Source organism: Folsomia candida, unplaced genomic scaffold (genome assembly GCF_002217175.1).
Source record: "Folsomia candida strain VU population unplaced genomic scaffold, ASM221717v1 Fcan01_Sc001, whole genome shotgun sequence".
NCBI classification, from domain to species: Eukaryota; Metazoa; Arthropoda; class Collembola; order Entomobryomorpha; family Isotomidae; genus Folsomia; species Folsomia candida.
In genome coordinates this window covers 655,270-670,728 of record NW_019091193.1, presented here as the reverse complement: position 1 = coordinate 670,728, position 15,459 = coordinate 655,270, and the positions used below count along the sequence as shown (strand labels likewise).

Genomic DNA, 15,459 nt, shown 5'->3' with positions numbered 1-15,459 from the left:
GGACACCCCCTTTAGAATCGTAACTGAACGTTTTTCGTGGTCACCCCCTTTAGAGTCGTGACCTAACGTTTTTCGTGGTCACCCCTTTTAGAGTCGTGACCTAACGTTTTTCGTGGTCACCCCCTTTAGAGTCGTGACCTAACGTTTTTCGAGGTCATCCCACTTTAGAGTCGAGACTGAACGTTTTTCGTGGCCACCCCCTTTAGAGTCGTGACCTAATGTTTTTCGTGGTCAACCCATAGAGTCGTGACCGGACGTTTTTCGTGGTTACCCCGTTTAGAGTCGTAACTAAACGAATTTCGTGGTCACACCCATAGAGTCGTCACTGAACGTTTTTCGTGGCCACCCCCTTTAGAGTCGTGACTGAACGTTTTTCGTGGCCACCCCCTTTAGAGTCGTGACTGAACGTTTTTCGTGGCTACCCCCTTTAGAGTCGTGACTGAACGTTTTTCGTGGCCACCCCCTTTAGAGTCGTGACTGAACGTTTTTCGTGGCCACCCCCTTTAGAGTCGTGACTGAACGTTTTTCGTGGTCACATTCAATTACAGTCGTGACAACGTTTTTCGTGGACACACCCAATTAGAGTCGTGACGGCACGTTTTTCCGTGGTCACACCCTTTAGAGTCGTGACAACGTTTTTCGTGGTCACGCCCATGGGGTCGTGAGTGAACGTTTTTCGTAATAAAATAATAAAATCGTTTTGCTTAGAGCCCGCACTGCGGGCTTAAGAGACTAGTATTCAAGATCTACCCTCGTAAACCGGAGGGTCGGTTGTCCCGGGACACTTGGGGCGATGAGAAACAAAGCAGTCTCATTATGCCCATAATTTCCGCCGGTGCTGGGATACGTTAAATTTCCCTTCGCCGATGTCAAGAATGTGACATTGGTAAGATCTGGACTCACCGAGGAACCGCTCGCATAATATTCCATCTTGAATCCAAGTGTTGGTGAGTGTCCAGCGATCAACGTGATCATCGAACTTTTTGACTGCAGAGTTATATTTTGACCAAGTGAAGATCTATAAATAATTCATTTGTCTAACGTAAATTGGTTTTTTGTTTTGATCCTACTGGATCTGGGTTACTTTTAATCTAAAAAATCCTTAGGTGACTGAGGTATACATATAGTGAGACCGGACGGCAAAAATTTAAATATCGTTGTGACCAGTCATGGAGACAGAAAAAATATCAAAATCTTACAATTTTTGGGTCGGTTCAGTCCCAGTCAGCGCGATAACGTAAAGACCATCGCTTTCTTTCAGATCGGAAGCAACAAGGTTGAACCTCTGGTTGGAGTAAGGCGCCTGCACAATCCAGACGCACCTCATATCGGCACGGATTGACCCGCCAAGTTGAAACTCGATCGAGGCCGAAGATGCGTCCACATTCCCACCACATGTCGTCACTACGAATAAGTGCATAAAGATAAAAGACATAAATATGTAAGCTTATATAAAATGCATATATTAATTACTGTGCGGTATTAAATTTAAGTCTTACCGGTAAGGACGGGTTCAGGGTCCTCGGCTCCTCCCTGGTTAGGCTGTGGAGCAGCTAGAAATTCGTCCATATAAAATTAAATATCTGGGGTAAGGTGAGAAGTATAATTTTGTAGGGTATGTATTTACCTGTAACCACAGCGAAGAAGAAGGCGACCAAAAAAATTGGGGCAGTTGGATTCATGTTGAACGCAAATTATGATTTGATTGGAAAGTAGAGAATTTGTCTCAAATTTATACTTTGCATGACAATGCAAAGTATATTATGGAAAATGGATCAGCATAATTTTGTAAAACAAAAAATCAAACGTCCTAAGGTTCGGTTGAAGAGAATAAACCGTAGTAACGTTAGAAGTAGCTCACCTTGTACTAATGGTTTGCTACTAACTGGCCCCAAAAGTGCAGAATAATCCGACAAAATAAATCCATACTTTTTATACAGATATGCACCAATGGTGCAGAATAAACGAGGAAAATATGGACTGGTCATTGATTGAAAGTGTCAAGTTATTTTGACCTGCCAAAAATGAATGCATGAATCAAATGTAATGAAACTTTTGTGCAATACTAACGATGACCAGACGAAGGTTTTTCAATCCGTGTTTGGTCCAAATACACCTTCACTACCGGTAAAGAGAAGGCTTTGTCGAGCACCTCTCATGAGCGCTTTGCCACTCGTTTCGTCAATTTCTATGATGGTTTTCTCCATAACCCGCCGAAATGTTTCAAAATTGTTAGTTCTCCTTTCTTTCGGAGTATATTGTTTCTAAATTAATGCTCAAAATCTGTCAATGGATCGACATTGAGGTACGTTTGGTGTGATGTCTTTTTTCGTGACGAAATCAGTTTTTTCCCCTCGATGGTACCCTGTCACTGTTTTGGCATTCTAGCACGTACCCATGTTAGACCAAAATAAAACGCGTTTGTATCTGATAGAGGGAGTCAATATTTTGATGATACATTCTTTCAAATAAAGTCCAAAGTTCAGATTCTTCGTGGAAACGAATGGATTTGAGACACTCCCATTTTTGTCGTTCATCAGCCATTTTATGTATTTCATTAGAAATTTTCATTGGTTTTGAATTTATACTTCGAACGAACGTCATTTTTACTTCTACATGAGTAGAACTTTACATGATTGACGCTTCGAGGTCAACGGGGGCAGTAGTTTTCATGATCCACGACGAGAAACTTCTCGAAGTCGATTTTAACATTTTCTCAGCAAGTTCTCCACAAATTGTTTTAGCCCCAGATTTTTTATCTTCATTGTATTTTAGCGCGGTTATAATGTTGCAAGTTTTGAAGCCCAACTTGTTGGCTATGATCTTGCGAAGATAGGTTTCTGAAATGTTTAGTTGTCTGGGTGCAACCCTCACGGATCTGTTGGGGTTTTCTGTATAAGTTTTTTCAAGTTTCTCGTTAGTGTTTTGGTCTGCTGGCGGACAGGTCGGCAAGGCCAAATTTAATATTTTGCATTTTCACGATCCTTAGATACGTATAGTGTATGATTAGTTTTGTCCGGTGCATCCCTTGAAAAATGGGGTGGTCACGAGCCTTTTTCCAATCCAAGAAAATCAGATTTTCGCAAGAGTGGCAAACTCATTTTTGCACTTTCCCTAAAGTTTGTGCTGTCATTTTTTAACGAAAATGGATAACCAAATTCTGTTTTCGGTTTTCAAAAGCTTATCAAATTTCCAAATTTTGATGTTTTTTACATATCCAAAAGTAGTTTTTAAGTGCTTGAAAAAGTAGGAGGAACCTTGACACTTTCAATCAGTGACCAGTCCTTACAAAATGCAAGATAATGTTGCACACCTGATGTAGATTAAGCGGCAATGGTCGCTTAATGCGGACCAGTAATTTTTTGAAAATGTATGTCAAAATTGTATGATCATTTCTCCCGGATATTCTGAACTACTGGTGCGTTTTGCATCCCTTCCCCCAATTATTTCGCATCATTTTGGGTTACCGATTGTTAGATATCAACGGTGCTATTAATTCATTAAAAAATCGATTCGGTTTGTGCAATACCATAAACTGGTCAAGGGGATGTTTAATTAGCATCAATTGATGCAAAAAACTCGTTAACAGACGGACGGACAAGAGGAATTCAATAGCTCTCATGCTACGCAGGGTGAGCTAATAATACAAGTATTTTCCATGCTACAGCATATAATCAGGGATGGATATACCATCTCAGAAAGTTTGACAAAAGCACCTAGTTTCAATATTAAAATAAATCTAAGCTTAAAATTTCAAGCAATACTTGTTACATATATTGATATGAAAATATGTGGTATAAAAGCAGGTATGTAATTATGTAACTTTCATGTTGCAAACGATAATGATAAAACGTGTATTTAGGAACGTAAAACTTTCCCCTCACTAACAACTAAGCAATTTTGTGGACGTTCTGATGTTGGTCTCTCGTATGAAATTCAAGACGGGAAAATTTTTCATCTTTTTACTATCTTACCTTATAAAAAACTGATTCATCCAAACCGGGGCTGGTCGAGTACTTTGTATACAATAAAGTGTAAATGTGCAAATATACATATACATTATTGAATCATGCATACATGCGCACGTGTAACAAAATTAAATGATGCAAATGGTACAACAAATTTCAGGAGGGACTTTTTATTATTCTTCACATCTTTTAAAGGCACAGGTTTTACACGTGTGCATAGGTTTGCATGTACATGCGTTAGCTTAGTTAATAATTCAGTGCGTTTTTGCATGCAAATCTCACACGGTCAACAATGTGGCAAGACGCCAGCTTGTCAGCTATCTTTCTTCACTCTAATCAGACGTTTTTCAAGTACTTAAATATGTTGAAAAAGGAATTGGATGAACTGAAGTTCGGAAATTTTAATTTGATACAAAATGAGTTATTATTTACATATTAGTAAAACCAACAGTGAGTCGGGTGTATTGCTTAGAGTTGGATTAATCCAGACCAAATCCGATTCTAGTAGGTTTACCCATTCGGTCATTCAAAATCGGAAGAGTATGAAAAATCGGTTTTCCACTTTTTCGATTTCGCCATACTTTCATAAAACCGGTTTTCGATTTTCCCGTATTTGACTAAAATTTAAAACAGGTTTTTATCTTATACACATATGTATGTATGGAAAAGTTGTGATCAAAAAAAAAGAGAGTAGAACAAACTTCCTATTGAAATTACTCGTACCAATTGCATTATTTAATTCTTCTGCACATGCATATTTATAACTGAATAAATTTGTATAAGGATACGCCATTACTTTTCCAGCGATCTCGTGGACATAAACGTTAAGCGAAGACAAGTTTTATCGTCTGGAATTTCATGCGACCAGCAATTATCTCGGGTGACGATTTGTCTCCAAGTTATTTAGAGTGTAGCATAGAACGCGGAGAGCTTAGATCACGCAGATCAGCTAAATTAAAGTTTAATTTGCCTTTCAAATCCCCCCTTTACATAAATCGGGGATTACAGAAAAAAATAAACCAAGTTGTCCAAACTACGTTAAAGACCAAAAAGCACCGTCCAAAAACAACGGAGCACTTATACATACATACACAAGTAAACTGTTAAAAATGTGGTGAAGTCACATATACTTATGTACACTCCGTGATGGTATTGATTTGGTGATAACTTCTCTCCGGGTTAGTAATAGTTTGATTCTGAGTGGTGAGTTTTCATCACCAAGACGGTGAATATTTTTCAAAGACGGTGAATATTTTTCACCATAAGGTAATCTCCGTTATCACTTCGTAGGTTATGTCATATATGCACTCCGATTGGTGATGATTAAATACCATTTTGCTAAGAGTGTATGTTTGTATGTATGTACATGCAATATATATAGTGCAATTATGTACGTATGTACGTATTTTTGTACATATCTACGCACAGTAAAATAAAATGATGAAATTGGTACGATAAATATCTACAACTGCTATTATTAAGTGTAAGTTCGGTTACATATGTATGCAAATTGAAAAAAATTGCACAACTAACAATGGGGGCGCAAACCATGTTCAGCCCAGATTATTTTTTGACCATGTTAGTTTGGAAGAGCAAGTCTCTAGAAACAACATTTGGTTCACCACTTGCGCAGATGCGCAAAATTCAGCACGTTATGGGCGCCACAAGTTCGCAAAAACGCATGATTTTTGATCCAAGGTCCAGCGCGAGCTCACTCTCGACCACTTTTTGCGAACTTGAGGCGCCCATAACTTTCTGAATTTTGCGCATCTGCGCAAGTGGTGAACCAAATGTTGTGAGTGAAATCAATCTTGTTTTCTTGATTTCAAATATTGTCCCTGAAGATGATACTAGTGAGTATCGAAAGCTAGGAATAAATATATCTGAATTAAAACAACCATGTCGTCCGATAACTCTAATTCTAATTTTGAATATCATGGTTGGAAGGATCTCAAAATCTTTATAACCAGACGGTTCGGCACGTCTATAATGAACTGCATAAAACTTTTGGAGAAAGAAGAACAACGAACGGTTAAACTCAACAATGATATTGTATTCCTTAAACGATGCCGGACACACAATCTGACCCCAAAAGGAATGAAGATCAAAAACCATTGGTGCCATATTCCTGGATCCAACGATTTACTCAAAAAAGCAGAACAAACTTTGGTTAAACTGCAAATCCATTTCAAATTTGCTGAATTGGAGAAATTGAAGAAATCGATCTCAATTAAACAACAACAACTCATAACTCTTCCTCCAACTGTCAACGAGAAAGTGTCAAAATACATGCGTGATGATAAAATGGCTTTCAATCTACAGACCAAAACCCTACAAGCAAAGAAATTTGACCATCTCCTGAGAGGAACTATCACAACAAAAGCCACCAGACATCAACCCTTTCCCAGCAAAATAGCTACACACCACGACATAGAGAAAAGTATAGTAAATCTATCCCATCGCGAACTAACAGAGGACGAAACGAAAGCACTTCAACTAGGTCTAAATTACGCCCTCCCATATTTCAAACACAAGGACCTTATTATAGAAGCAGGCATAAATATAGAACTATGTTTGAATGACTTCGAAATAACGGAAGTACACAAGAATAAAATTCGATCAGGAATTTCCAGAATATTACACTCAGAGATCAACAAGCCAGACGAAGTGTCCAGAAACTACGAGTGGCTGAAACCAATTTGTAAAAATCTCAAACAAGATAAATCTATTACAATCGTCCCTGCAGACAAAGGAAATATGACAGTGATCATGTCCACAACCAAATACGACGAGAAAGTTCAAGAGCTACTTAATGATCCGAATTACACCATCATCCCCACCGACCCTACGAAATTAGTGGAACAAGAAATTCACACCTTGGCGAATAATTTATTCAAACTAAAAAGAATTGACAAAAATCAATACCAACACATTTCTCCTTCAAACTCAAAGATCCCAAAATTCTATGGACTCCCCAAAATCCATAAAGACGGTGTACCTTTTCGTCCGATTGTGGATTTCCGAAATTCACCTTCTTATAATCTAGCTCATTTCCTCAACAAGATTCTAAAATGTGTCACGTCCAAATTCCCCACTTCTCTGAAAAATTCATATGAATTTGCAGACAAAATCAAGAATTTCATTGTCCCCCCCAACAATGAATTGATCTCATTTGATGTCACTTCACTATTCACACGCGTCCCAATACAACAAACCCTGAATTATATTAAGAAACGACTGGACTCCTGTAACGATTGGAAAGCTGTCACAAAACTGACCTCGGAAGAAGTGATGAAACTAATCAGAATCACAGTCAACTCCAACTATTTTACCCGAAAAGGAAAGATTTACAGACAAAAAGATGGAACACCAATGGGAAGCCTAATTTCACCGGTCTTTGCAGAATTTTGTCTACAAGAATTACAAGAACAATTAATATTGAACAATCCAGACATTCCTTTTTACCAAAGGTTTGTGGATGACTCCAACGGCTGTATCAAGGCAGGCAAGAAGGATAGTATCCTCCAATCTCTTAACAGTTTTCACCCCAGTATCCAATTTACATGTGAAACAGAAGAAAGTCGCAAGCTGCCATTTTTGGATGTCTTAATATCCCGAGATGAAGATGGAACCATTCACAGACAAGTTTATCGCAAACCGACGCACACTGGGAGATACCTCAACTATAACTCATACCACCATCCATCCCAAAAGTTGGCTGTAATAGATGCCCTCAGTTATAGAGCTTTCAAAATATGCGATGACGAATATCTAGAAAATGAACTCAATTTAATAACAAGCTCTTTGATGACAAACGGATATCCGAAAAACTTAATCAAATTAAGGATAGAAAAAATGAGGACAAAATTTTCAACCCAACCTACTAACCATGAAAATCAAGACGAGGCAAAATCACCAAGAATAATCTTACCGTATATGGGACCACTCACCCACCGATTAACGAATTACTTACGCAATAACCTAAATTGCGAGTTCGGATATTTGACTGGGAAGAAGATGAAACAAATAATCTGTTCCTACAAGGAGAATCCACCATCCGATAAAGTAGGAATTTATAAAATTAAATGCTCTTGTCCCTCCATTTATATAGGTGAGACAAGCCGCCCGCTTAATCAACGAGTAAAAGAACATCTAAATGACATCAAAAAGAAAAACGTAAAATCAGCGGTGGCACTGCACATCATGGAGAATCCCAACCACAATATAAACCAAGACTCAGCAAGTCTAATTCTACCCGAGCGGCGAAATTTTCACAGAAAATTTCTTGAAAGTCTGTACATCCGTAAAACCTCCGACGCCATGAATCAAGACCACGGCATGAACCTGAATCCTATCTGGTCTTCACTAATGTTACCACTGATCAAGCGCCCCTGACAACGATACCGTTTTTGAATAACAACAATAATTTATGATTAGCATTGTGAGTGAAATCAATCTTGTTTTCTTGATTTCAAATATTGTCCCTGAAGATGATACTAGTGAGTATCGAAAGCTAGGAATAAATATATCTGAATTAAAACAACCATGTCGTCCGATAACTCTAATTCTAACCAAATGTTGTTTCTAGAGACTTGCTCTTCCAAACTAACATAGTCAAAAAATAATCTGGGCTGAACATGGTTTGCGCCTCCATTGTAAGTAAAGAAATGCATCATAAACAATGCAAGACCTTTGCCAAATGTAGGTCCACTCAATAATTTTGCGAACTGTACCATTTATGTACATACATAGGAATGCACATATGTAGATTGCAGATATATGTAAACGTAGATCACCGAACTAATTTAAATGTCCAAACTGTCGTTTTATAACCTGGAGTATAAATTTAATTCGCAGAGAATACATTATTTCATTTTACTTTATTTTGTTGCCTTTTTGCACGTATTTACATATATTCTTATCTACATATCCATGGATATGTGTATGTATCTGTGCACAGATACATATACACATATACATAAATTATAGTGACCTCATCTAAAAATTTTACGTTCGCGAATATATGTACGAACAACAGGTTTGCGCATTGCTACAGTCACATAATATGTAACTACGGATTTCTGGAGTCACCGGCTTACTCAGAGTTATTTTCGTATGATATGCATAAAGCCATACAGATCCTTTTTACATAAACTAGCGCTGATTATTCTTTATTGCATGGACAAGGCATGGACATTAATCAACACACAAATTACGCAGTACATACTTTGGTCCGTATCCTTTCCACATTATACGTAGTAAACCAACAGGTGCGTGTAAGAAAATATTAATTTTAAACAACATAAAGCTAAAGAATATGGACAGAAGAACCAAATTTCCAATACCAAAGCCACGTAAGTATTTAAGCAGTAATTAAATAGGTCATCCATTTAGCATTATTAGATACACAAAACTAAACTGTAAATTTGTAAACTTTGCTTGAAATATTTCCCAGCTGAGCTCCAGTGTAAGTTCGTCCCTGCCACTGTTGGACTGCCCAACGAGGAAAATACGGGTTGGTTGAATATCATTGTGCAATGTTTATGCAACGCTGAACCATTCGTTAAATACTTTTTGGCAAATGGACATCAAACTGATTTGAGGAAGAAGTATGGAATTAATATGGAAAAGGAGGTACATTTTACTTATTTATTATTCAGCTCTGTATAGTTACATACATACATACATGCACATTGTCATGTCGTTTCAGAGTAATTTTTTGCACATGTATGTACATTGTTAATTTGCTTAAAATTACTTATGGTTTGTTACATTGACCGGATCTAAGCTTTGTTGCGAAAAAAACTCGTACATACATTAATACATTAATTTTATACAATCTGTAATTTGTAATTAGTTCGTCGGGTAAGCCATTTGATAGAGGTTTAAGGAGTCGGCTCCGCGTGGGTATATATTTTGGTCTCGTCCCGTATGAGTTCAATGATGGCGTTCAAATGTATTTCCAGGGACAACAAATTTTGTACCAAAATATCGTCATTTGTCACAAAATGACAATTTTTTATAGATTAATTATATTTTGTATTTCAAAAAGTTTCAAAAACACAAAATATGCAATTCGGCCGCTTTGGTAATAATTCATCATTGAAGGGAAACCTATATACAGGGCTTGAATTCTGCTCAGCCCCCAATGCCAACGCTATGGTCTGGTAATAAAAATATTACCGACACTGGAGCCAATAATTTCTTCTCTAGGAAACCAACTTGTTACCATGGTGTTATCACTGCGTAGTAGAATTTCATAGTACTTTCCTTCGCCAGTAACAATCATACAAAAAAATCATTGAGAGTATACGGTGTCATACATAGGTTATACATAAGTACTACAAATACATATGTCTGTCATCTGTGTATTTTAATTAAAAGTATTTAAGCAAAGTACGCAAATTTACGAGTCTTTGGCAATTACAGGGGAGGGTAGTTAACGGATTGGCCCAACTTTTTCAAAATATGTGGAATCCATCTACACCCGGAACTCTCCGTGATATGAAAAACAAATTTAAGAAAATAATAGGTCAGGTTTACCCACAATGGAAGGGTGATGATCTGCAAGATGCTTTCGAATTTCTTGTCATCCTGCTGGACACACTCAGCGAGGAGTTGGATCTTCGCGCGACCAAGCCGACGCAGTATCGACATGCTCTGGTGTGGAAAGCAGTCTGGTTACATTACAAAATATTCATTCCCCTAGTTCATATGACTTTGGTGAAAAAGTTTGGAATTTCCTAAAACAGTCAATATTGGCGTGTATTGATTTATGCAAATTGCAAATAGCGAGATTCTACTTATATGTGGTCATACCTGTAACCTGTTCAATTTTTTTTCCTTCATTCAAAATTCCTTCACATCAAAATTCAATTTTCAATTATTCATTCATTCTTTATTCATTCAATGAATAATTCATTCATTCGCCCTATGTATTTACATATGTAACATATGTAGGTCAAAAAATTAATGGGGTATGTAGATATGTGGTGCTGTATCGTTCTTATGTTTGTCAGTATATGAATTTCTAAAAATCTCCCTCAAAATCCCTCTAAAAGCTTAATCCGAACTATTTGATTTTTACTTTACATAGTTTTCTAAGGATAAAAGTGAGCAACAACTCGAAGCGGAAATGATTGCGGGTTACTTGAACAGATTTAAAACCATTGTTCAAGATAATTTTATTGGATTTATTCGGACAAGTGTGACCTGTTCGAGATGCAACAAAGATACCTTGACCTTTGACCCCTCTATGACCCTTTGGTTACCCTTCCCAATGCCGAATGAAAATTCTGGTGACGCAGTTACTCTAGCAGATTGTTTCGACTGCTACACAGCTCGTAGGTCAATTAGTTTGTGAAAAGCTTACAATTTTAATTAATATATACATGTCTAAGTCCATGATTCTTTGTCAATTATAATTTCAGCGGAAAAAATAAGCGGTTCATACTTCTGTGTCCATTGTCAGAAGGAATTTGGTGTAGTTAAGCAGACTAAACTATGGTTAACTCCACAAATTTGGGTCATTTGTTTGAACCGGTTTGGGACTAGGGTTAGTTAACTCGCAATTACGCCTGCCCCCATTAAAGTATAAACCTTATACCAAAGGGCGCTTTCGCTGGTGGTGACGAATTTGTCGTTGGGGGCCGTCCATAAATTACGTAACGCAAAAATCGTCATTTTTTAGACCCCCCTCCCCCCTCGTAACGGCATCGTAACGCTTCTCGACTACCCCCCTCCCCCTTCGTAAAGTAACATAAATTTGATTTCACCGCAGGTGATTTACTTAGCACTCGCAATGCATTGTGCGGAATTTTGGGGCGGCACCGATGAAAGGAAAGGGGGTATCGCTCATTCTGTTACCACAAAATAGAGCCAAAAATCCAGTTTATTTTTACTAATACAATCAGATCATTTCGGTTACTCCATTTTGAGATATTTAAGGTCAAAGTTTGACCGCAAACTTTTGCAAATGAATTGATCTGGTTGTACATATCTATGTAAAAATAAACTAGATTTTTTCGTATATTTCTTGGTAACAGAGCGAACGATGGACTCGTTACCCCCCCCCCCCTTTCCTTGACCGGTTCCGCCCTAAAATTCCCCACTGTAATGCAACCTTTTCTCAATTTACACCTGGAAAACTAATGAAAAATGTATATTTACATGCGTACACTGAAATCTTTTGGATGACATGAATTCAATATGCTCGGCGTATCATATTTGGCGAATTTTAGTCCAGTTTATAAAATGTGTTACGTAACAAATTTTTTATACCCCCCACCCCCTTCATAACAATTCGTAACGCACTTCCCATGACCCCCCCCCCTCCCCCCTCTTGCGTTACGTAATTTATGGACGGCCCCTTGAATAACCCCGGAACGGTTTGTCGTAGCGGGTCAACATTTTGAACCGACGAGCATGTTATTCTCAGACAGAGGTGTGCAAAAATTCAACTCCCTACTTACAAAAATGCCTCCCCCACAGCCCCCAGAAGTTGAGACACTCATTCCAACTCTTTCCAAACTCCGTCTAAAAAATTCGGTCTCCCCAGAAAAGAGTTTCTTTTCCAGTATCCGAACCCAAACAAGTCCATTTGACTTATATCAGGGGATTATACAGGTATTTCACTATTCGAAATGATTTTTATCCCCAATCTAGCTTCAAGGTCCTTTGCATAATCTTGGGTCAACTTTTCCGCCTGGGAAAACGCTGAGTCATTACGAAAAATCACCTTATTTATTTTTTTACCGTACAATTTAGGAAAGTGTTATTCTAAAAGTGGTTTCAATACACGGTCCACATCATACTTTGCAGATATCTTCACTTTTTGAGGCACTTTGATAAGTGGCAGGATACCAGGACCCGACATTGCACCCACCAGCATAAGCTGTTATAAAAAGTTCTCCTTACGCGGAAGCACCAACTTGCGTGAATTTTTTTCGGCATTTGTCGTGTAGTAAGCTCTTGGAACCCAATTAGTAACTTGTAGAGAAATTAGTGTTTCGTCAAATGTCACCAATAACTCACTCTGATTCCTTGACCGAAAATTCAAATAATTTTATTTGTAAACACAGGCGCGATTTTTTTCCTGTTTTTTGGCCAGCTGATGCACACGAGTTTTCCGACCAAGTCGTTTTTTTCAAAATCGTAATTTCTCGTTCCACTGAACGCTTAGAGACCCCAACCTTACGGGAAATTTCCTTTTGGGTCGGTGGATTATCTTTTGAGGTCAATAGGTCAATTTTCCTCAACACGGTCGGAATTGACACTTTTTTTGCATTCTTCTAGGGGGTGGTGGTTGCCCTCTACTCAGAATTTCTCGCTTTTCCCCTATATTTTTCAATACCTTATTGATTCCAGATTTCGAAACCGTTTTCTCTTCAATTTTAAGATGTTTTGTTATTCGGCTGTACGAGTATTTAAGTTTGGAAACAGTTTTTATGCGTGTCTCAACTTCTGGAGGCTGTCACAGAATATAGATTCTACCAGAAGAATCGATCTTATGTATTCGAGTGAGGCTTATGGAAGAACGGGGAGAGCCAACCAAATAACTCGGTGTACATTTGGCCCACCTGGGGGATGGCACCTCCGCATCATCATCATCACCACACCTCCTGGCATCAAAAAATGATGATGAAAGCACATAGGTGGCGGTGGCACCCCGATTTCTGCACCAGAACACACCCTCGTAGAGCATCAAATTTGTGGAGACGCAGCTCAGAATGGTGTGTTCTGGTGCAGAAATGGGGGTGCCACCACCACCTATGTGCTTTCATCATCATTTTTTGATGCCAGGAGATGTGGTGATGATGATGATGCGGAGGTGCCATCCCCCAGGTGGGCCAAATGTACACCGAGTTATTTGGTTGGCTCTCCCCGTTCTTCCATAAGCCTCACTCGAATACATAAGATCGATTCTTCTGGTAGAATCTATATTCTGTGGGAGGCTGTGGGGGAGGCATTTTTGTAAGTAGGGAGTTGAATTTTTGCACACCTCTATCTGAGAATAACATGCTCGTCGGTTCAAAATTTGACCCGCTACGACAAACCGTTCCGGGGTTATTCAACGACAAATTCGTCACCACCAGCGAAAGCGCCCTTTGGTAGGTATATGTGCACATTTACGTTTTAGGGGGTTCCAACGCTAGGAAAAAGAGTCGACTATCCCATCGAGGGGTTAGATCTTTCGCCATGGGTAAAATCGCCACGCAACGAGGGCAATATTTACGACTTGTTTGGCGTTGTCACTTATTCTTCGTTTGACGGCTCTTTAAACCGTGGCTATTACGCAGGTCTGAAATTTTGTACATAATGAGTTAGAGACAAGTGGTCACCCGCAGAGTGACTAAAGGGCTTCTACATATTTTTGGTAATTATTAAGGAGACGTATTGTCACCAACGAAAAATAAGTCAGAAACTCATGTATTCATACATCACGTGGTTATTAAAAAATTCAATACTGTCGTATAATCAAATCTTATATTGAGATAATGAAAATGTCGAATTTTTAATCTGGTCACGTCCTTTTGGTTCAATAAATTTTGACTTATTTTCCTTTGGTAACGTAACGCCTCCTTAATCGTTAATCACAAGTAGAGCACGACGGTCCATCCGTGGGTGACGCTTGTTATTTTGAGTGCATATAAATATGTATGTACATTTTTCAGCGTACTGTAAAAATCCCGTGGATCATGCTTGGCGGAAGTTTAGCGACGAAAGGGTTGAGATAGTGAATTTGGATGTAGCCTATTCAAAGGAGAAGATTCAGGAGGAGGCGTACGTTTTATTCTACACCAGACGCGGACATGCTAATTGAACATGGTGGCTAATTTGTTGATAGGGGTAGCATTTGAAAAACAATTCTGTCTGTACCAGACAAATACGTAAATAAATAAAATTGTATTTAAAAATCACCGGTAGCTTAGGAGGACATATCCGTTATAAAAACATTGTGGGATTTCCTATTTGCTGAACCACCCTCTGTACAGAAGTTTAGCAATTCATATTCCATGTCATAAAAATGATGGAGGAATAGTAACGAGGTGAATTTACGTAATTATTGATCTATAATTATAGACCTAGTTGTTTAACCTAGTTGTTTAACCTCTTTGTATACAAAAATTATTTTTATCTGTGGTTAATGAATTCAAGATTTTTCTATATTCAATGACATAATCGTGTTTATCTATCTATCTGAGTCGTTTGAAGCCCGATGTAATGATTTTCTGAATATAAAATGTGACTCATTTATATATTTATGCAAATGCTATCTGTAATAAAACCGACAACCCTGAGGGCATTCATACATATGTACAGCGTGCTGTATATTCCGCACCCTCGTGGAAACTCGTGTTGAATTATTACAGACAGGAATGCATATGCACATACTCTCCACTCGCATGCAGTTAAACTTTTACAGAAATTGAGAATTCTGAGAAACTACGCCACTGCCAGTCTCAAAGTCCGCCGTGGATACAAGTTGGGA

The 15,459-nt window shown here is 38.3% G+C and overlaps 2 protein-coding genes across 2 annotated transcripts; both read left to right on the top strand.

Annotated features, from left to right (window-relative positions):
• Positions 1-5,957: 5,957 nt before the first annotated feature.
• Positions 5,958-8,112, top strand: LOC110842048. The gene is made up of 3 exons (XM_022087754.1): positions 5,958-6,848; positions 6,921-8,033; positions 8,080-8,112. The coding sequence occupies exons 1-3, from the start codon at positions 5,958-5,960 to the stop codon at positions 8,110-8,112; spliced, it is 2,037 nt and encodes a 678-aa protein (XP_021943446.1).
• A 1,049-nt stretch (positions 8,113-9,161) lies between these two features.
• Positions 9,162-15,284, top strand: LOC110850305 (ubiquitin carboxyl-terminal hydrolase 4). Its single transcript, XM_022097743.2, has 7 exons — positions 9,162-9,322; positions 9,424-9,602; positions 10,398-10,631; positions 11,065-11,311; positions 11,399-11,523; positions 14,107-14,266; positions 14,642-15,284. The coding sequence occupies exons 1-7, from the start codon at positions 9,286-9,288 to the stop codon at positions 14,788-14,790; spliced, it is 1,131 nt and encodes a 376-aa protein (XP_021953435.1). The 5' UTR covers positions 9,162-9,285; the 3' UTR covers positions 14,791-15,284.
• The last annotated feature ends 175 nt before the right edge of the window (positions 15,285-15,459 follow it).